This window comes from Stegodyphus dumicola, chromosome X2 (genome assembly GCF_044657685.1).
Source record: "Stegodyphus dumicola isolate Sdum_Otavi_A_Nest chromosome X2, ASM4465768v1".
NCBI lineage: Eukaryota > Metazoa > Arthropoda > Arachnida > Araneae > Eresidae > Stegodyphus > Stegodyphus dumicola.
In genome coordinates, this window is record NC_140781.1 from 90,944,488 (window position 1) to 90,968,732 (window position 24,245).

The 24,245-nt window shown below is 32.9% G+C and overlaps 1 protein-coding gene across 4 annotated transcripts in view; it reads right to left on the bottom strand.

Moving 5' to 3' along the window:
• Positions 1-24,245, bottom strand: part of Usp20-33 (Ubiquitin specific protease 20/33) — a 107,961-nt gene that overhangs the window by 63,364 nt on the left and 20,352 nt on the right. For 3 of the 4 annotated variants that reach the window (XM_085809685.1, XM_085809686.1, XM_085809684.1), the window contains exons 3-6: positions 5,929-6,048; positions 5,641-5,833; positions 727-796; positions 405-518 (exon numbers count right to left, since the gene is read on the bottom strand). In XM_085809685.1, coding sequence (XP_085665811.1) covers positions 405-518; positions 727-796; positions 5,641-5,833; positions 5,929-6,048 — 497 coding nt within the window. Of the gene's footprint in view, positions 1-404; positions 519-726; positions 797-5,457; positions 5,514-5,640; positions 5,834-5,928; positions 6,049-24,245 lie in introns of those variants that run through there. The other variant, XM_085809687.1, reaches the window with a different exon arrangement.

Genomic DNA, 24,245 nt, shown 5'->3' on the forward strand with positions numbered 1-24,245 from the left:
GGAAAAATAAAATAAACAATTCTGATTCAGGTTCTGAAAATACAACAAATCAGTTGTAGAGGCATCCTTTAATTCTGACATTTAACTTATACCTTAATCCCACATAGGCATTACTAAAAATTGGAAGCATTTTAGATTTGCACTTCTTTAATTACTAAATACTTTGAATTAATAATTCTTTCTAAATTACTTATTTAAATCAATATAATATTGTTATTAAAAATATTTCTTTCCTGTCTGTAGATCAAGCAGTGTTTATTAGAATTGAAAGATTTTAGTAACAATTATTCACATTTAACATTTCTTTCTTTCAAATATTAAATTTTTAAGATAAATTTCACTTATGAAATAAATAATGAAATAAATAACAGAAGACATTAAGGAAATAGAAAACAAATACCAACCTCTTCTCGTGCCACATTTCTTTTATAAGCCTCATGTAACTCCTGGCTAAACCAGGTTTCTTATCAGAAGGAATATATGCTTCACAATACAAAAAAAATTGAGTAAGCGGAGGACTGAAAGAAAATAACATAATTTGTTGATAAATATTAAAGGAAACATTAAAATGGATTTATTTTACTAAAAACCAGCAAAAAAAGCAAACTAGTTTCTTAAATTATTAAAAAATTACAGAACTTTTTTATTTCTAAATTAAATAAGATTTTTACACATTTTGCACACACTATTACATTTTACACATACATACACTATTACACTACTTACCAATTTGAGAGTGCCTGGAGAGCTGAGTTCATATAGCAAGTATTGCCCAAATTCTGTAAACCAGTTAAGCCTAAAAAATCAGATTGAAACAAAGTTAATTCTATGTTGAGCATAAATAGAGTATTTTTATATATTTGAACTTTAACTATTTCCTCAGATATACACTAATAATATAGTACTGGTTCTCAAACTTTACAAAGATCACGCCCAGGTTCGGAACAAGGATTTAAGCAAAGGCAGCATTTGCCTCACCTAAACAATTAAAAGGATTTCCAGTTAGCTATGGAAATTTAGAAATTCATGTTACAAAAATTAATTATGATAATTTTCAACTTTGGAAATCATCAAGAAGAATCAAAAGAATTGTGCCACAAATAAATCCAGAAGAGAAGAATTTAGTTAAAAAACTGCTGAGGTTTTGCAGTACCATACATACTGTTCTCTACTTTAAAATTGATTGTTGAAACTAATGTATTGAACTTAATTTGCGGACATACTAATGCACTGAATTGCGTAAATTAAACTATTATAGAAAACACCATTCTGCTGACATTAGTATTTTTTTTTAAATTCGAACTAGAATTCTTACTGCTCCATAATAGGTTTTTCAAAGTTAACTACCAGAGCATCGACAACAACACAAATGCCTACAGTTTCTTGAATAGTTCATAATGCATTTGTGGACTAAGCCAAGGATGTTTGAATGCTGGATGTTAGAAATGTAATGCATTATCAATCTTTTGCTTCATTTTAAATGTAAAATTTTTCATTGAATGAGGAATACATCTCACACTTCACAAACACACACAAAAATCTCATGTGTACACCACATTACTTCCTTGTATGGAATATTAAATTTACACTTAATTTTCCTGTATTTCATTTACACTTATTGAATTAAATCTACTTCGTCAATAGCGCATAAACCAAAATAGAATAAATGCACTCTTTAAAATTCACTATACTTATTTACCATGGCGACACTCTGGCACTAGGTTCACTTAACAGCGTTACATCTCATTCATTTTCATAATTCAGAATGCACAAAAATTGTCATCTGAAGAATTATCTAATCATTGCCATATGTTCTATTCAAATCTATTTTTCATTCAATTAACTCAGTTCTTACTTTGAGGAAGGCAAAAATGCACAAAAACTCAAAATGCTTTTATTAAAAATTGAAAGATACAGAAAAACATAAAACACCAAGTACAGTTAAAACAATTAAAATTACTGTTTCTACTCAAAACAAAGCAATATGGCCAGCAGGCAAAATTGCAGATTTTTTGGTGCACAAAATTGAAAGTTTACTTTTGGCCTCGCTTGGCAAAAAGACACTGGAGTCGTAGAAACCAACTTAATCCGCAATAATAAAAGAAGGTATTACCTTTGTTGTTGCGAAGCTTAGTTTCTCTAGATTGGCAACAAATCCACTATTCTGCTAAGTTTCAAATGTAAACAAATATGGCTGCTATGGTAAAAATAATTAGGTTTAGCTATACTTAAACAACTTTTAAATTGTTGATAATTCTAAAAATATTGCATGCAAATTTACTAAAGGCATATAAACCTGAACCGAAAGGTAAGAACAACATAAATCAATGATTTTTAAAGCAAGAAATGTGCGATTTATTAACCTATAAGAATAAAAAAAAAACTGAGCTCACTGAGCCGAGTCACAAATTGAGTATATATATATATATATTTATATACTTCCAGTGTGGCCGATTGCAACCAAAAAGAGAGGTGCACATCTACACGTCATAGCAATCCTATACATAAAATTTCAACGTTCTGGGGCTACCTCATTTTTGAGTTATGTGAGATACATACATATGTACAGACGCTATGAAAAAAAATCTTTTCTGAATCCATTTTAAATCGGTTTTATAATTCATTTGGAGAAACTTTATTTCGTCCTTATACATATTTTACGCAAAAACAGCATTAACTTGCATTCGATAGCAGTAAAAATGGATATTTTCATTGAAATATGGTACCCGGAATTTTTCGTGATTACAATACTTCCTTCACTTCGTACAAGGAAGTAAAAAAGAGGAGTAAGTAGAGGACTGAAAGCAATGAATATAAGTTGTTGATAAATGGCAAAGTTTCGTAAAGAAGTTTCATCTCATATTCATATTTAATATGCACCACAGCTGTACAACTAGCAATGCAACTCAAGTGATTGCAGACACACTCAATCTGTGACAAATCTAGGAACGTGGGTAGCCAGAAAAGGGTGGTAATGTGACTAAGGCATTTCAGCGATACTCTTGCTATGCATGGGCGAGCACTGTCCTGTTACATCTCCTGGAAGCCCTGCCATCAAAGACAGTTTGTGATGCTTTTCAACTGTGTTCCCATACTGCATGGGAACATATGGGGCTGAAAAATATCACAAAGGTACTGCTGGTCTGTCATGGAGCCTTGGATCAATATTAGAGGCTAGATGGTATCCTATGCGACGGCATCCCATACCATAACACCAGCTACTGGAGCACTGCACTGCTAAAAAAAAAGACAGGATTGAAGTGTTTATCGAGCACAACACTCCAGTCAGTGGTGACAATGGGTGAATGTTATTGGCAGCAAACCTAACAGTTACAATAATACCATATATCCTTTAGCCAGATACATCACAACAGAATGGACAAATAGAGGTTGTCATAAAAATTACTGCCTGTGTCTGGATGGCAGACAATGATGCAGTTGCTGTTATAAGTGCATGTTGGATAATGTGAGGGTTCTCAAGTCATGGACATACGAAGCCTGGTGGCTATGCATGTGACCTCTCCTTTGTTCACTTGTCCCAACACATCTTCACAGAAAAGGCTTAATGTGCGAAGTTACTTGCCAAGCTGACTACTGATTCCTATCATCATGCTGATTCTTCCCTCTCAAGTTCAGTGAGCTGATCATATTGTCTTTCATAGCAGTCTAACAGCATCTGTAGAGAAAAAGCTACCCCTCTGCAAAAGATTAAGTACAGGCAAAATGCCTCAATGTATATTTTTTACATACCAGGGAGAATGAAATTCAATACCCTGTGGTGGCATTACACAATAATGCTGTAATCAGGTGCATATGAAACATGCACCTTCAAGCTGCATATGAAACTAACATGCACCTTCAAGCCATGTTTTGTTACAGTTTGACAATTATTTATGGCAATATTACTCACAGATACCAATGCTCTACAAAAGAAAGAAAACACTGTTTAAGCTTCTTTATGCTGTATTAAAATTTAATATAATTCAATTGTTTTCATAGTCACAGAAAAACAATCAGTTACAATTTGTCATGTACAAACCAAATGTTAGGACTAATACAAAAGATACCAAATGCTAAATGCACAATATGAAGTAAAGGGATGTGTTTTATGCGATTCAGGATAATCAAGAAAAATTGCTTGTTTTATTTTCCTAAGAGTACACTAATTCATAATCTCCTATTAATCAATTACTTTTATGTTTCTGCTGTATCGATCATGTGTTGACAACACAGTTGGATTTTAAACTCAAACATATTTATGTTACGCATGCTTCTTATGACTATTGAATCAAATATTATGGATATATGTAATACAGTCAAAAGTCGTTAATTCGGAATGATCTATAATCCGGACATCAAAACTAAAAACTTTCTGCGCATGCGCCGCGTTGACACATGCGCGTAAGACTCTTTACGACTGCGCATATGAGTGTGCGCAAGTGCAGAATACGTTTTCGCGTGCGCATTTTATGTATAATGGACGTATAAGCTAAATAATTATCTATTTCAGTTAATGTTGATGATTGCGTTGTTCCTTAATTTTCGAATTGCATCCGGCTTATTATTTTTTGCAGACTGTAAGAGCAATTTTATAAAAGTAAGCTTAAACTTTCGATTATATCAAATAGAATTTCCGATATATATTTGTTAATATGTAAAGGATCTAAAGCGAAAGTATGTTTTGAAATCCGAAATCTGTTTATCATTTTCACGCTGCTCGGCGGCGGGCGCGTAATGAATTGGAAGTTGATTTGTCAGCACTATCCTTATCTTCAGCGCAGATGTTTTTATTTTATTTGGCTTATAATTCCTTACCAAATGTAGTATTTCATCTCGATACGCTCCGTCTTTGATATGATTTAAAACAAGTTCCTCGTCATTATAATTCGCTTCCGATAGCGAAGAAAAGTGACAGAGGTTATTGAAAACAAAAAAATTTCGATTGACAAATTAGTCGGTGTTCTTGACACAGCAATTATAGGACTTGAACGGCGGAACTTTGTAACTGAACAAGAAATTATGTCCGTTTAATAGAATTAAAGAGAAAGTATTATCACATGAAACTAAGCAAAACTTAAACAACTTACATTGAAAGAAATGTTTAATAAAGTAAACAAATAAATATTAAGCTTTTTCTTTTTGCAAATTTTGATACCCTTTAGATCATAATTGTTCTTTATTTCATAAATTACGGTTTCATATTTTTAATTTTGGAATTTCTGCATGCCATCTTACGAGATTTAAACTGATGATCTATAATCTGGAATAATCGATAATCCGGAATCGCTGAAGTCCCGACGAGTCCGGATTAACGACTTTTGACTGTATTATGCTGCGGCTGCACTGGCTTATGTGACTGACATATTTTTCCTAAGATTATTATTATTTTTTTTAAGACAGGACATGGAAAAATATTACAATAGCTACTTATAAGTGTTTGCTATCATATCTACTTACATTTGTTTACTAGTATAGCTATTTGTTAACACGACAGTCTGTGTCTTAAACACAAACTTAATATCCATTCCAACCTACATGAGATGGGAAAAGAATGAAAAAAGTTTCACTATGGCCTATATCACAGAAAACAAAACACATTTTAAATGGAATAAATTATTCAAGTTCAAGTAATACTTCTACCTCTTGGCTTGAAATTTTCATCAGGTTCTGCTGCTTCCTCATCAGAATCATATGAAGCTATTACCATAGGTGGTGATTCAATTAGTCCAGGCACTGGAGGATCATTATTTTCCAAATAAACTTCGTTTTCGCATAATAAGCAAATCACATGCAGGAAAGTTAAATGCAGAAATAAGCAATGCTCAATATTCCTCTAAATGAGATAGAAAGTAAATAAATCATACAAATCACATAATCCAGCACAGAGATTTCAAGTTAATAAAAAAAAATGCAAAAAATATAAAATACCTCAAAATGTTTCATGCAGTGATTATCAAAGGTACTATCATTGCATCCAACAAACAAGCAATCATGATGGAGACAAACCCATAAGGTAGGACCTTCCACCTTACAAGTTTCACAGCAGGACTGTTAAATGAAAAGATATACAAGATTAAATAAGAGATATAAGAAATAAGATAAGCAGAATATAATTTAACAGCTATATGTTTCACATAAATAGAAAATTAGTTTAATAATATAGAGAAAACAATTCAGAAAATGAATTCATAAACCATTTTCATAAAGCAATGAGTGTATAATTTGAGAATATTTTTAAAAATGTTTTATTTTGTTAGTGGTATAGGAGGATTGTTTATATTTATTAAAAGAAATTTTATTGTTCAGTAACACTAGCATCAAACACCAACATGCACTGATAAATCCATATTGGGAGAAAACATTCATATAAAACTTTTGTCACATTCCATGTCAACATATGCAGTATCTCATCTTTAAGCCGTAAGTTAACTGCAGGTATGCATAGCAGAAGCCCTCTCATTCATAACATCAGACAAGCTTTGCTAGCATTAAAACTGAATAACAAGCTCCATCTGTATTAGATTCCTGCCTACACTGGTATACAAAATGAATAAGCAGATGACCTTGAAAAGCAAACTGCCATTGAAGTAACTATAACAAAACAACCAACACTACTCCCACTATGTTATCTCAAGTACACTATAAATCTGCACCTTTTGAATAAATAGCAGGAGCAGTACTTATCTGGGATCACAAGTAGATGTGTCTTTCTGTCCTGTTCGAAAATAAAAATGAAGCTTAATAGCAACAGCCCATCGCTGATACACTTCCTAATGGGCCCTTTCTCAGCCATTTTAAGCAGTTCCAGATGAAAACCTCAGCCCAATGCCTATGCACAGAGGACGGCACTTATGATCTATTATCTATTTGCTTACATCAATACAAATGAACAGAATACTGCAAAACCCAATTCTTCAAATTGGGCAGCATAAGCAGAAAACACATAGTCCTTATGTTCTCACAAAACTGTGCCATACTTTAAATTACTGTGCTCTAACAAACGATTCCACCCCTAAAAGAGCAACTTTACATTCCAGGAGATAGACTAATGTGTCAAACATATACATAACTATATATGATCCCACATATTTTGCTGGGTTGGTAACCATTGTCAGAACAAGGACACTTTCCAGTGGTATTCTGCTCCATCACATTCTAAATATTCTGATATTTATAATACACACCCCAGAAACGTATGTTATTGATTTGTGTAAATATGTCAAATAATGTAGAAACATTTTAATACACCCTTAATCTTTACTTACTTATACATATAATCTTTACATACTTAATGCATGATCAAAATTACTATTTTATAGAACATAATAATATATCACAGGTTTTAAATCAAATGCCAGTCAAGATGGAAAAAATTAAATGGTTGCACAGCTGCTTTTGGTTCTTAAAAAGTCAACTGACCAAAATTTCCTTGGCCAAAAATACATGGCCCCCCCCCCCCACAGAAATTCAGCATTTAATTTCTCTAACCAAACGTAATGCATTGTTTATCAAATTAAGTGTGAGTAACTCAATATTTTATGCATTTATCACAAAATACAAGATAATTAACTAAGAACAATATGAAAATCTAATTTATCTCGCTAAAAAATATACATTGCCAATCAGAAGTAACACTGTTTTTAGGTAGATTAGTAAAAAGCAGGGTGTAAAAAAAACATAATTTAAAAAATTGATTTACTGTCATTAAAACCAGAAATTTTGTTTCTACATTAATTTATTAAATGGTTGCTAAGCACTGAAGGTTTTCAAGGTAAAACCTCTAATTAGGTATTAAGAATCAATACATATTTTTGAAAGTATATTAATACAGTACAAAGTCCGAAATCCGGACGTCCATTACCCGGATTGATCTAAAATCCAGACCTCAAAACCACCAACAAAGTTAGGCTTGCATGCTCATAGGCTGTACGGATGTGCATTTGATTCCCCACCCCTCCGTGCATAATAAAACATCCGAAGAATCCCGATTCTTAATTTCACTTCGACACTAAATAAAATACCTTGTTATCGAAGAAACAACCTGGAGAGTCCTGGTTCTTAATTTCACTTTAACGCTAAACAAAATACCTTGTTATTGAAGAAACAATCTGGAGAGTCCCGATTCTTAATTTCACTTCAACACTAAATAAAATACCTTGTTATTGAAGAAACAATCATTCATAAATTTGTACGATCAGTAATTCGGCTTCGTTGCTGCATATCTGCTTGGCACACATCTCAAACCGAAACATTCCACATAGATACATCATTGATCTGACGCCAACCTGGCAAATCATTATTTATTATACTTTCCTATCATCACCGCATGTTTATCAACACATGACAACTTGGTGTGGTGTGGTATATTTAATTATGGCAAAGCACACTAGGGCTATCTGCCTAAGGGAAGGAATGCCTTCATGGAGGACTTTCTAAAGGAAACTGGATCGTATACACATTACACATGGGGAAAACCACGAAAACACCCATGCAGCCAGCCCGTTCGGGGGATCCGAACCTCGGACCGAACTACCAGTGTTCAGAGACTTTACCGCTCGGCCGTTGGTGGGCCTCATTACAACTTGAGTAATGACTCACGTAATGATGCCTAAACAATTTTTTTACGTTAGTAGTTGAATAACAAAGGAGTACGGTAACCTATCATGCTGACATTACGCTTAGCAATGATTACAGATTTGAGTTAAATGCGCTAAAAAATATTGACGAGGAAAAATTAAGCAAGAATTTCTTTCCATATGCTAAAAATAGATTTTGTTTATGATACTTATAGACCCAAAGATTACATTTAGGGCTATTTGAATTCAGAATAACTCATTTGTTATTCACATGAACACAGAACAAGCACCAAGAATCTTTGAAATAGGAAATTTTTGAAAAAGAAAATGACAATAGTAATGCTGGAAAGAGTATTTTAGAAATAGAGCATTGAAAGTGATCTTGATGATCATTTGCGAAATTTATTTAAGTATAACATTGATAAATCAGATTTTTAAGATTTTGTATAAATAAATGTAGTTTATTTTAATTATAAAACTGTGCGATTATTTAAGTTACATATTCCTTTTTCATAACATGGTTATTTATGGTGATCAGCAAAGTTTACCTAACTTGTAAAACTAACATCTATTGGAAATCAGGACAGTTCATTTTGGCAAGTTCAAGGTAAGTTTTTTTTTATTTCTAGTTATCTTATAAATGTTATGAATGATGATTACACAAGTATTAAAAGGAACTGCTGAATAAATGAATAATAAATGCAATGTTTAGAATGCTTTGTTGCAGCATATGACGTACAGCTTATATGATGAACTTAATCTTTTTCCCCCATTCAAGTATCGTGTATATGGGAGGGTGCATTATTTACCGGATATTACAGTATATATACTGAAAATGAAATGCTAACAGTATCATAAGAATTGGATTAGATTTGTCTCTACGTCGACGCCACACAAACAGCAGCGTGACTCATTTGAGAACACGACGTTTCGCCATTCTGTCATCCACATCGCTCCAGTTCGGCACCATTCTAAACGTTGGCGTCTATGCTATGGGGTCAATGGCAGTCTTCTTAACAGACGCCATGAGTGCAGGCCACGTTCAGCCAATTGACGGGAAATGGTTCTGGTCGACACAGGAACATCCAGGGTATCTTATTCATGCTGCAGAATCGCTGTACAAATAACTTGCAGGACCCCCCCAGCTTGTCAGCGGAAGTGTCGATCTACGCGTGCTGACGTTCCTTTGGCTGTACCTGCACCCCTCCTTCTTTCAACATTTCCTTGTTCCTGCCATAGCCGATGCACCGTGCTCGCATCCATGTGGGTATCAGCTGCAATTTGACGTAAGGACCAACCCGCCCTTCTCAGTCCGATCACCATACCCCTCGTAAAATCGTCTATCTGGCTGGAAGTGCCTTCATTGATGGCAGCCTGGCATTCTCTCCTATTACACGTATCCTCCGGGACAAAAACCAACTTTCTTTGATAATTCGTCTGGCAGAAATAACGACACGAATATTGCCCATTCTGCACGTTCCTTTCCTTATATCTTACTTCACGTACGTCAGAGAGCTGCACATTTCACATCATTCGCATAACTCAGTGACGTGCATCTACTCTAAAATTTGCATAAATTTCTGACTACTCCTTCTTGGTGTTACATTATCAATGTTGTTCTTATAAAATATAACTTTTCATAATATCTGTTAAAAATGTATAAATTTTCATTTCATTTTTCATTAATTTTATTATTTTTCCTCTTTCATTCCTTCTCTCTCTCGTTTTCGGTTTAGCTACATGGCAATAGGAAAACATTTTGGAGCCCATTTTTCTGAATAAAGTTTTTGCCTAAAAAGGCAATTTTCATTGGAAGAGACTCGTTATATGTTACATAAAACGGTCACCCTGTTTCTGTTAGGCTCAGCAGAGGCCGAGCTTTAAAGTCATGAATCCTGACGGTTCGGTTCGAATTTCGAATTCCGCGAACAGACAGGCTGCATGGGTATTTTCGTGGTTTTCCCCATGTGTAACATGTATATGAGCCAGTTTTCATTGGAAAGTCCTCTACGATGGCATCCCTCCCTTTGGCTTAGTCGTAATTACATAAACAAAACCTACTTCTGTTAGGTGGCTGAAAACTTGGTTTGTAGACCTCTCCTTCTGCAGCTTCAGTTATGAATACAAAAAAACTTAAAGAATATTTTACTTCTAAATTAAACATTATGCACCAATTTAGTGCTGTAAACATTAACCTAAGTAAGTATTTTAAGCGAGAAGCGTGGCCAATAAAAGGTTACAGAATTTCTATCTCAAGAATGGTGACATGAACTGCAAATTATAATCACAAATAATTTATACCTTTGCTTGCTTTAAAAATTCTCTTTTTTTAATAACAAAATAAAGTATATTTTCTAAACTAACCCTCATCAATGTATGTTTCTATAAAAAAGTATAATTCAAGAATAACAATAATTTTTATTGCAGTTTTCAGATTTTTCATGGCAGAGAAAGGAAATTTCATTAGTGGGAGGAGCCAAATGATTTTGTAAGGGAAAAAATGTAACATGATGGGATGAGTAAAATAGTAATGAAACTTAAAAGGTATTAGAAATTTGAAAGTATTTGGAGGAGCGAGATTGGAAAATTAATATCATTAAGTAAACAAGAAAAATTACTAATGATGTGAAAGTGTTCAAAAGAACCCAGTTGATTAAATAATGAAGCTTTACAGATAATTTTTGAAGATAATATTAAAATGCATACTTGCCAACCTATGACACTCAAAAATCAGGAGATTTTTTTAAGAAATCGGGAGATTTTTCACAATGTTAAAAAGACTTTTTAAATGATGAAAATATAGTTTTTAATAATGAATTAACTTTAAATAGTAACTAATTCTTAAATGCAAGCAACACAAAAATACCTTACACATAAAAAAACATTTTTATTACTTGCATCGATTAAGAAAAAAGAAAACCACTTTAATTAGTTTTCGTACAAATGTTATAAACAGTGGCAGATTTTGCTTTCTTTAAGAAAGAAACTTCATAATTTTGTTCGTAGTAATTGCCACGTAGGCCTGCTTTCGCTAATAAAAGCTTTTCTAATGTGTCATCACTAACATTAGATCTAAATTTAGTCCTCGTTTTTGCAACAATACTGAAAATATTCTCACACTCTACATTATTATGGGGAACTGTCAAGATGGCCAACATAATTCTAGAACGCTCCCTATATTTTAAAATTCCATCAGCAGACATTCTGCATTAGCAACTTTTTGGTCCTCTGTTTCCGAATAAAAATTTTATTTTTCGTTTTTTTCAACACAACTCATGTTGTCCTTGTGTTTTTGTGTATGCACATGTTTGAGAACATCCGCCCTTCCACCATGCGAAATCGAAAAATCGCAACGACAGGCAGTACACATCACAAATTTATTACATTTCCTTGAGGAAATAATGGAAAGAAAGTCAACTGTGTACGATTTTTGAAACGTACACGAGTATTTCACCTTTCTGGCAGACATAACAAAAGATGATAATTTCTAAAACTATTTCCCTAAGGCACGTATACTCAAACAACTCAAGACAAAATGACCGAAATAACTAAAGAACATCCAAATAACAGTTTGCTTTGTCCTCATTGGCTAATTAATATATGTCAGATGACACATAGTGGAGCACGATGCCCCCATTGGAGAACTGGAGAACGACGTTTCTGGATACGTATATGCTCTGCTCTCACTTACAAAGCAGAAGTTATCTAATTCGCAAGGTTTTGTTTTAGATATAACCTAGAGAAAATTCAATTGTTTTCAGACTGCCAAAATCACTTTTTTTTTTTTTTTGTTTGTTTATATAACAAAGTATTAACCCTTTAACTGTCAAGTTATTTTGATGATTTGGGTACACAAATTGTCAAATTTTTTTATTGGAAAAACCAAATGTAGCCGAAATAAACATCTCCCGATATATACTCGGGTATGACAATATGATGCACTAAAAAAAAAAAAAAAAAAAATTACCCCGAGAAATACTCGGGCGTGACATTTTCGAACACCAGTGCTGTGCCCGTGATAATCTCGGGCATGACAGTTAAAAGGTTAAGCCAAGTTCCATAAAAATCGTGAGAAATTTTAAGAATAAGGAAAAGTCGGGAGAAATATATTGTAAATCGGGTTGGCGGGAGAGCGGTCGAAAATCGGGAGTCTCCCGCCTAAATCGGGAGAGTTGGCAACTCTGAAAATGTAATTAAGTGACCTCCATACTTAGCTAAAAAAATTCTTTTTTCCTTTTGAAATTTAATTCATATTCTCTGATGAGAAATTTCAGCGCTTTTTCAATTTGGCCAATATACATGAAACGGCACGATAAATATCAAACAATGCTAAAGTAACACAATAATTAAAAGAACACATGAGATCTTTAAGAATCAAAAAGTGAATTTTACTGATAGTGAAAAAAATAACTTAAATACTAAACTTATGGAGAAGTCGAGAAATTTTGTAATTAAGTTTGAATAATTATTGAGTACATGTTAGCTAAACGTCATTGTCGGCTTAGTGTCCTGTTGACTAAATGTGTTGACAGTTAAGTGTCCCGTAGCCAAATGTCCTGACGGCTAACTCTCTGTGTCGGCCAAATGTTCTGTCTGCTAAATGCCCTGTCAGCTAACTGTCCGTGTCAGCTAAGTGTCCCTGTCGGCTAATTGTCCGCAACCGGTTGGGAACAGATCTGATGACTGCAACAGCCAAGGAACTGCTTAAAAACATAAAGACATGCAGTAGAAAGGCATACCATGTCTGACTCGGCATTATACCATTGAAATGTAAGACTAGGGGGTCTGTGAAAGGAAGGGTAACACTACAGGATGTAGAATCTTGTTGATGTACTGCTGTGGTGTAATGGTGTCATGGATGATGACCAAAGATGTTTGGCTATCATATGAAATGGCACCCCACACTAACTTTTGGTTATCAGGCTGTGTGACAGAGGACAATCAGGTGAATATCCCAGGCTATCCTGGATCAATCCAAACATGTTTTCAGTGGTCTTCGGGGCTTAATTTGAAGCAGGACTCACAAAATTTGCTTTGCAATTTGCAATGGTGAGGGCCAGTCACTGGAATAACCTCAGTTCTTATTCAGTGAGTTGCCTATCACTGGTAACTGCAGTCATTGGCGTCATGGTTACATATGGGATCAGTGAAAAGGATGCATCAGGGGCTGCGAATACCAATTAGATGATCACTCTCTCCTTGCTCTTAGCTAACTGCTACCTTGTTGATGCTCTGTATGACCATTCTAGCCAACACTGTTGAACTGCTGCATTGTTCCAACCTAAATGTCCAGCGATCCTGCAGTTTGTCCACCTTGATTCCTTTAGTCCATCTCCCCTCTAAAAGGGTGCCACTAATCCCACTCTAAACCCAGCCACTAGTGGAACATCTGCTCATATTATTCTCCGCCAAAAACCGTTTATCATACTATCACAAAAGCTATTGATTTCTACCACTCAAGCACGGGCATTTACTCAACTGCCTCATTTTCAAAAAGACTTCAGCTTCATATTTTGCAGATAAAATATACAATATAAAATGTGCTAATAACTCTGCTTGTTCAAATTGTATTTTAAATAATTTTATGCATACATTTCCAATATTTTTCAACATGTTCGTTACTGAAGTGCGAAAAGGCACCAACTCTCATAGAATATTTTTGTACAGGGATACCCAAAAGGAATTTCAATATGAGAATTCAGAGATATTTTTAAACAAAAATATTATTTTATTATTATTTAAATGACAAGTTCAAACTTGAGACCACATTACAAAAATAAGAGTCTTAGCTCCTTATAGACTACTACTTAATAGAATGTATTAAGCTGTTTTCAACATTTTTGGAAATGTTGCAATTTTCCTGCCGAGTGAGCAGTGTTTTCTGAATTAACTGGCTTCAAATGAAGTAATATATCAATCCTTTGTTTGACTGCCATTTTAAGAACATTTGACTGAATGTTTTAGTTTATTCCATTTCGATTCTCTCCCACAATTGGCAAAAAAGCTGCCAAATTTTTTTAAATATAGGCTTCAAAAGAATAACATACTAAGTTCCAACATACTTGAAATGGCATACTTAAACTAGTTCCACTGTATTCATTCAATTTAGGACCAAATAACTAGCAATTCCAGCAGGCCAGGAACCAAAATAACCAGAAATTTCAAAACCCACTGGCAATTCAAAAATATTTTACAACTTGAATAACATGCTTGGTAACATTTGATGTATTTAAATCTCTGGTCAAAAAATTAAGTAATTCTGCTGAATAACCACAAGGTATAAGCCAAAAACTGTTTCTAATTCTTTTCTCTTTTGGTTACTTTCAAATTATTTTCACTCCCGTGAAAAAAATTCAGCAACTCCTTTACAACATTGTGTATCAGCGAAAAACATTTCTTGGACTATCTTTACAGCTCACAGACACTGTTTGGTTCATAAATGATACCAAAAAGCATTAAGAGTAACAAATTTTATGAGAAAACAAAAATTTATATAGGAAACATTTTACAGCCAGTGGTTACTGTTCAGTAGAATAACTGCTAAATATAAAACCTGTAAATCTGTGTGTATTCAAACACATATGGAGTAAGTATATGTGCAAGTATTTGTCACGTGTATACTTGAAAATATGCCAAAAAACAGTCAATTCTGCTGGAAATTTAAGTAGTGGATAATCAGAAAGTACCCTCACTTTAGTCATGCATCATTATCACTTTGAAAATTTTGAATTTTACATTTAAATTTGTTTTCAGATTTTCTAATGGCAACAACACCAAGGATAAGTAAATTTTAATTTGTATGTGGTATTACTGATACATGCACAGCTTCACCTATTACACAAACACATATGTAGTTTAATGGATGAGTGTAAATATTAGATCAACTGCTTAGCATAATACATACTAGATTTAGATTAACTAAAACATTATTGCCTTTCATTATTTCTCCAGATGTATTAGTTAGTAATTTACTAAGGTACCACATCTCTAGTTTTAGAAAATGAGATTCCTCTTCTGTAAAATGAGGCATTTGCAGTATAACAAAATTTACCTACTTTACAAAATATTTTTAATTTCTTACAACACATTTATTTAGATTATGCACCATGTGTTTTGAATTAGTGTATTCATTATCAGATTCACAATTGAGACTAAACACAGGATTGATGCACATTCTGGCATTTTAATAACAGAGCTAAATAAAAATATTTTAAACAATTTCACTTAAAAAAAAGCTTCTATTCTTTGAACTCAAATTTAAAATCGCTTTAAATCAATTACAGATTATTTTAATCTTTGACTTGAATAAATTTTTCACCATTTAGATAATGGGAACTATCTGATTTTAATGAATGATTAAAAAAACTGACTAAAATCAGTTTAAATAACTGATTTTAATCAGAATGCTTGAGCACAAGAATGAACCCCATGACAATGAAACGAAGCACAGAATTTGGGAAAACTGTACAGACATTGCTACTGATTTATCCTGCAAACCTTGCTTGAGTATGGTTGGTAGGATAGATGATTATCCTATATAAGATAGATATCATTTTAAAAATTTCAAGTTACTGAAATTACCAAAAACGTATTAGAACTATTCCTGAAAAATAATTTATCTTGTTGAAAGTTAAAATTACATAAACACAAATGATCTCAAGGAATTTAACTTCTTTATCAATATAAAAGGACACTAATAAAATACTCATTATTTCATAAACATTTTACTCTTACAGTGGAGAAAAAGTAAACTATTAGCATTTGGTTATACATAAAATTAGTTCACAAATATATTTTTAATACATAATTATAAATGCTATAATGAAATGGATCTTTCCACATGTTATTTTGCATAGCTGGCTGATAGTAAAAGTCAAAAATATCTTTAACCACTTGTGCTACGACTAAACTTCACAGTTGCGGTGCTGTGCGCTACAATATAACAAGCAATAAAGTGTCTCATTTATGCCACTCCGCGTCTGAGAGTGCAATCCAGAGCTGCAACTCGAGAAATAAACAATCTTGTTCTTAGGTGACATGTGCACCACGCTATTTTCATTTTTGCGATAAATGCCTATCGACGTGGTGTTCACGTCGCTCGCGGTTTGAGACAAAAGCACCTCAACCTGCGTGGCATGTCTTTTTAGCGCAATTGGTTAACTTGTGAATAGTATAAATTGTCTAATTTCTTAAAATAATGGGATTGGATAGAGAAGGTTGATATAGCCCGGATCATAAACCTAAGATAAGCCACTGCTCTAGTGCTAAGCTGTATCCCATTGTGTGTGTCTACATATACATAATTACAAAACAATTTTTTTTTAAAAACAAAATATAAATATGCTAAGAATTTTTGCACTTTAAGCTGCTGAAAATTATCATTGAAGACGTAAAGTAAGAAATTTAGAACTAATGTTTCACAAAAACCTAAAATTTTGAAATTCATAATTAATAAATTTCGAATAAACCTATAAATGCAACAAAGAATTTAAGAAATGTTAAAACCAAAATTTTTAAACAAGCAATACCCCAATTTAAAAATTTTTTAATGAAATTTAAAGAAAAAAGAACAAAACGGAAGAGGAATTCAATCAACTTCAAAGCCACTTCAACGGGGAGAGGAACATGTATACTATATAAGTAACATTACAATAAAAATACAGTCAAAAGCTGTTAATTCGGATCCCATAATCCGGAATGATCTATAATCCGGACCTCAAAGCTATAAACTTTCTGCGCATGCATCCCGTTGACGCATACGCGTAAGACCTTTACGGCAGTTCATATGCGTGTGCCCAAGCGCATAATACGTTTACGAATGCGCGTTTAATGTATAACGGACGGTATAAGCTAAAATTATCTATTTCAGTTATTGTTGCAGATTGCGTTGTTCCTTAATCTTCGAATTGGATCCAGCTTATTATTTTTTGCAGATTGTTAGAGCAGTTTTATAAAAGTAAGCTTGAACTTTTGATTATGTCAAATAGAATTTCCGATGCTGGAGCTCCCAAAGGATCTACAAAGCAAAAGTATGTTTCGACGTCCATCAAACAAAAAGTGGAATTGCTGCAAAAAATGGATAAAGGCATAAGAAAGTCACAGAGAGGTTAATAAAAACAAAAATATTTCGATTGACAAGTTAGTCGGTATTCTCGGCACAGCAATTACAGGACTTGAACAACGGAACTTTGTAACTGAACAAGAAATTATGTCTGTTTATATAGAATTAAAGAGAAAGTATTATCACATAAAACGAAGCAACTTACATAGAAAGAAATGTTTAATAAAGTAAACAAATAAATATTAAGCCTTTTTTTTTTGTTTTGAAAATTTTGATACCCTTTAGACTACAATTGTTCTTTATTTCATATTTTTAATTTTATAATTTCTGCATGCCATCTTACCAGATTTAAACTGATGATCTATAATCCAGAAAAATCGATAATCCGAAGTCCCGACAAGTCCGGATTAACGACTTTTGACTGTATAAAAAAAAGTAAATTGCAAGGGCTTTTAAAACTAATCCTCCCTATTTTCTACTAAGATTGACATAAATAAACCCTTTTCAGCATTTTCAACAGAAAATTCCACATAGAAGTTTGGCTTTCGTATTCATTACACGTGAAAATTTCAGCCAGCATTTAATGTATCTGATTTCGGGTTGGATGAATATTGAAATAAAAGGAATCAAGGTACAAAATGAGTCATTTATTAATTATAATCACGAAATTACCATTTATTCATGACATTCTGAGGAACTTTGAAATTTCAGGGCTTAACTCATAACACTCAGAGGGTTAATTAAATATGCTAAATTATAACCAAACAGGCAATTTTATGAATTTATAAATTGAAAACAAAGAGAATGTTATTGCATAAAATAAAACAAGTGGAAATTTAATGGATGAAAGATAGTCTTTAGCTGAGACCGACAGCTGAATAAACATTCAAATTTCAAATCTAAATTAAAATAAAAATACATAAAAATTAAAAATTAGAAACTGACATGGTTATTTTACCACTGTCAGATTTGAATATCTTCAGGCAGTGTGAAACCCCAACACTGATACAACTACCATATATGGTCAACTAGGTAATTTTCTGTTCACCCCAAATTATCGGAAGTGCCAAAATTTATTATTTTAAAATTACTTTTACCACTGAAAAAATGCATAAAATTGCTTGTTTGGCTATAATTTAATATAGTTGTAATAATTTACTCAATATTCCACATGTGGCATCGGTGGATCTTGATATGTTATGATATCAAATAAAGACTTTCCTTTAACTAAGCTATTTATGAATCAAAGACTATGTACAGGTATTATATACAGATTACAGGATATCTAGTTTATACCACTCTCAACACTCTCTGGCGTAAAACTCTTAATTAGCTACTATACGGGCGGCGCAGCGCCCTCCATCTCTTTTTCTACAATAGTTAATTAAATTGCATAACATTACAAGATGTAAACCACCTTGCTTTACACAGAGCTACAATTCTGCCTCTCTGAAAAGCATTTAATAAATCCAGAAAAGCACACTGCCATCCATCTTGCTTTTTACCATTCTTATCTTCAAAAATTTTCTTAAAAATAAAACAAAGAATCTGAAGAGAACTGGTGGTAAAATGATTTCAAAATACCAAATTTAATTTTCTCTTTAGAGGAAAAGCCCTATAATGCAAATTTCAATTATGCTTAGTAAATTAAATGCAAACAAATTCTATAACTAAACAAGAAATTTAGGAAGATACTATGCATTTACTGATTTAGATAACTTTTGAACACATATTTTGGCTACAAATATATATTCTCATAGGAAACCCTTAAAATTTTCCTATATATAGAGGCTATCAAGATAATTCAAAAGGAATGTTACAAAAAGAAAACGTATCCGAGATGGCTATAATGAATTTATTCTGCAAATATTATATAAAATGAAAATATAATTTAAAATTTTCATTTGGCAGACTTGCCATTTCCAAAATGCTGATATTAAAAATTGGGGAATGAGCAAAAGAAAAAAAACTTCAGTACTTCACATATTATCCAATAGGCCATGTGCCAAACAGAATGATTCATCACCAATTATGGATGAGCGGGACATAAGAATACACTCAAAATATCTGCGCTTTTGTTTAGTCTGGGCTTGTTTTATTCTTGATAAACCACCTTTTGATTTTATACACAAGGATACAAATTAACTGTACTTGCTAATTTTTTCCCCATTTTGAAAAATATTATTAAAACGTGGGACCTGTCGTCTACAAGCAGTGGATTAATTTCAAAATTATGGAATACTATAATTTTTTTTTTTTAAATGTGAAATAATGGTCATGATATGGTTGACCTTCAATAAATATTAAAACAATAAAATAATTACTAGCAGTGAATTTATACTCAGAGCACACAGATATTATACATAGAACTTTTGATAAAGTCGCAAGACCTAATAAAATAGTAGAAATTGACAAGAGATTTTTATGAAAGGCGTAGTTTATTAAATAAATTCTGTTCCTTCAGAATTCCTCAGAAATGACTGGTACAAATTTGACAGGATCTCAGCCAATTTTCATGGTTGATGGCATAATACGTAAGTACCAATGTTTACTGTGTACAAATACACACAAAACCTTTATTAGTAAATACTGTTCAGGTACATTCAAGGCATCAGATTTGCTATAAAAAAAAACCCACCATCACCACATTCAAAGAGACGGATAAAACTATTTAATGAGATTGGTTGCATTCAACAGTAAAAAAGTACAGGACGAACATGTCAACAATGAAATGGTAGAAAAAGTTTTGTTATTTCACATTTAGCAACTTAACTACAAAAACTAGCCGATAATGTAATGAGTTGCAAAGAACAATAAGATATACATTATAGAAGTCTGCAGTTCAAACCTTACAGTTTAACATGACGAAGGTGTGAAAAACTATTGACACAAAGAAACACAGAGAGTTGTGCATGAATTTGCAATGCATGGATTAAGGCTGATGATTTTGCTGAGAGGCACGAGTTCACTGATACAGCCCAATGTTACTTATATGGCAAAGTGAATGGGCATAACTTGAAATTTTACGGCATGAAAATCCACATAAGCATGATTCTTCAAAGATAAATATTATCTTCACTATAACTAACTGCAATAATGTCTCAGCCTTTCTTCTCAATGAAATCAATTTCCTGGCTTCCAACTTCAAACACAAAAACCAGAAGGATTTCATGTTATATGGCAAAGCAACTTCAAAAAAGAATCCAGATAGGTAGATGTCTGAAGATCTTACATCACTTAAATTGTTATATTATTTACAATACTACTACTCAGCTTGATATTTAATTCATCATTCTAAATTTTAAGTTTGTTTTCTGGCCAATTTCATTTGATTTTGCTATTTTCTTAGAATTTGACACTAATAAAAAATCGAAGCAGGAATAAGCTTTAATTTAGCAGTGCTTTACAACAAAGTAAAAATAAAATTAATAATTAATGTACATATGATCATCTAAAAATTTAAAGCAAAATTAAAAACTAAGATTTAAAAATTAAGCATTTATTAAATCTTCAGAAATTGCTTTATGATAGCGATTTAAAAAAAAAAAAAGATCAGGTTCAATAAAAATTTGAAACAGCACTCATAAAAAAGGGAACTAGCCTAAATTTAAGTTTCATTTAGAAATGATGATATGACAAATGCCTTCACTGTTTTTACGAATTTATCAAAATTTTGTTCAGAGAATTTCCTTTTCCTTCTATGCTCGGTGATCAGTTATTCTTTTAAAACTGCATAGAGCAAAAAGACTATCAACATTTGAATAAATTAAAAACTGGAGGAGATATCAGGTATGCTATTACTGCAGGGTTCATCTTATACTGCTAAAGTTATATTTTCCATATAAATTGCAAGTAACAATAATATATTTTCAATACACTACAGCCCCCCCAAAAGCATTAATCAGCAACAAGAACTGCAAGTTGCGAACGGAGTCTTTCTTTCTACTTTTGACTACTGCATAGACTCAAAGCTACACTCTGACTCATGTGCCTGTCATTCAGCCTATTTTGACAAACACTATTTTGGCATTTAAAAAGCTAATATAATATGCAAGTAATAATATGCAAGTACAGAAAATAAATGGCAATGAACAGCAGGGGAATGGAAAAGGAAACTAATAGAAATAGAAAGACGATGCACATCAAAACTTGTAGAGTGTGCATTAAAAGTTTAAAAAAAATATGAAAAAGTGAGTGAAGCTTGTATGTTTACACAGTTCAGGGACAAAGGTGTGCCTATTTTACAGTATAGTATTTTCTTAATGATTTGAATGAAGAGGGCCTAGATTTCACAGCAAATGCTAGTTAGCTCGACTACTGGAAGAACACAATAGTATTCATTAATTGTTTGAATTTTCAAGAAATTAAAGCATTTAAGAAAACAGTTCAGGAATTAACTGAAAGCCTAAACTAACTGTCATGAGTCAAGCCTTACTTACAAAATGTTACCTAGAAGCCTTGCAGTCAGAAATGAAGTTACAGTCCCTGCCTATAAGCATAGTAAGGAAAGGCTGACAATTTTTAGAAATAGTAATGCAAAAAGTAAACTTCAAAATGGACTTTGTAATGACTGAAAAGTCCCAAAATTTGAAAGGCTTTAAAGCAGTTTTAAAAAATAATCTTGTAAAATACAGCATACAGTCAAAAGTCGTTAATCCGGACTCGTCGGGACTTCGGCGATTCCGGATTATCGATTTTTCCGGATTATAGATCATCAGTTTAAATCTCGTAAGATGGCATGCAGAAATTCTAAAATTAAAAATATGAAACCGTAATTTATGAAATAAAGAACAATTATGATCTAAAGGGTATCAAAATTTGCAAAAAGAAAAAGCTTAATATTTATTTGTTTACTTTATTAAACATTTCTTTCAATGTAAGTTGTTTAAGTTTTGCTTCGTTTCATGTGATAATACTTTCTCTTTAATTCTATTAAACATACATAATTTCTTGTTTAGTTACAAAGTTACGCTGTTCAAGTCCTATAATTGCTGTGTCGAGAACACCGACTAATTTGTCAATCGAAATTTTTTCGTTTTCAATAACCTCTGTTACTTTCTTCGCTATCGAAAGCGAATTATAATGACGAGGAACTTGTTTTAAATCATATCAAAGACGGAGCATATCGAGATGAAATACTACATTTGGTAAGGAATTACAAGCCAAATAAAATAAAAACATCTGCGCTGAAGATAAAGATAGTGTTGACAGATCAACTTCCAATTCATTACGCGCCCGCCGCGCGGCGATCCCCCCGCCGAGCAGCGTGAAATTGATAAACAGATTTCGGATTTCAAAACATACTTTCGCTTTAGATCCTTTACATATTAACAAATATATATCGGAAATTCTATTTGATATAATCGAAAGTTTAAGCTTACTTTTATAAAATTGCTCTTACAGTCTGCAAAAAATAATAAGCCGGATCCAATTCGAAAATTAAGGAACAACGCAATCATCAACATTAACTGAAATAGATAATTAGACAATTTTAGCTTATACGTCCATTATAATAAAACGCGCACGCGAAAACGTATTCTGCACTTGCGCACACTCATATGCGCAGTCGTAAAGGGTCTAACGCGCACGCGTAAACGCCTATGCGCATGTGTCAACGCGGCGCATGCGCAGAAAGTTTTTAGTTTTGAGGTCCGGATTATAGATCATTCCGAATTATGGGTGTCCGAATTAACGACTTTTGACTGTATATGGGCAATGAATTTTCAAAGACAGGTTCTTTAAGGAATTCATTCCTCCAACAGATAAATTTTGAAAAGAAAATAATTTACCCAGAAACACTGTTTTGTTGCTAAATAATGCTGCCATTTACAGTGATACAAAGGAGCTTCAAGATGGTATATTAAGAAAATGTTTCTGTCCCACAATGCAATCACCATATGCTAACCAATGGATCAGAAAGTTTTGAAAATGAGAAAAAGGAACTATTGCAGGAACTACTATCTAGTGATAGAAGAAACTGAAGGATTAGACATGACTGAAAAATTGAAACTCATCAACGTAAAGTATGTCGTTTATTGGGTTGCTGATGTAAGAAATACTACAGTTGCCAAACCCTGGAAGAAGCTGTTAGACAATGATGAAAGCATGAAAATGGAAAGCACGATGGAACCAAAGACATCATTTTACCTTCACCCCAGTCCTAGATATAAAGATGCATCTTTTGCAAGAAATTGAAAATAGAATGAAGGATGATAATTCATATGAAAAAACTGATGAAGATACTGTCACTCTCGACAACTGCAATGAAAACGAAATTAAAGACCTAATATCAGGCGTTGAGCCTCTCAGAATTTCACATAACGACAGAGTAAAGACTCTAGAAACTGCAATCAAATTGTAGGGTTTCCTTTAGTTCATTTAACCTATTATTTAAATTTTTATCTTTCCTGACTTCACCTCGCATTTCCTCGCCAGAATGCTAATTTAAAGTTAAGTGAAGTGAGTATTTAAATGGGTGAATCTTGGAGTTTATTCAAAGCATGTTTTCATTAACCAGTATACATTTTGTTTCTGACCTTGCTGTTATGTGTAGTTGCCGATACACCTCTTGACCATTTGAATAAGCCCGCCAGCGGCCAAGCGGTAAA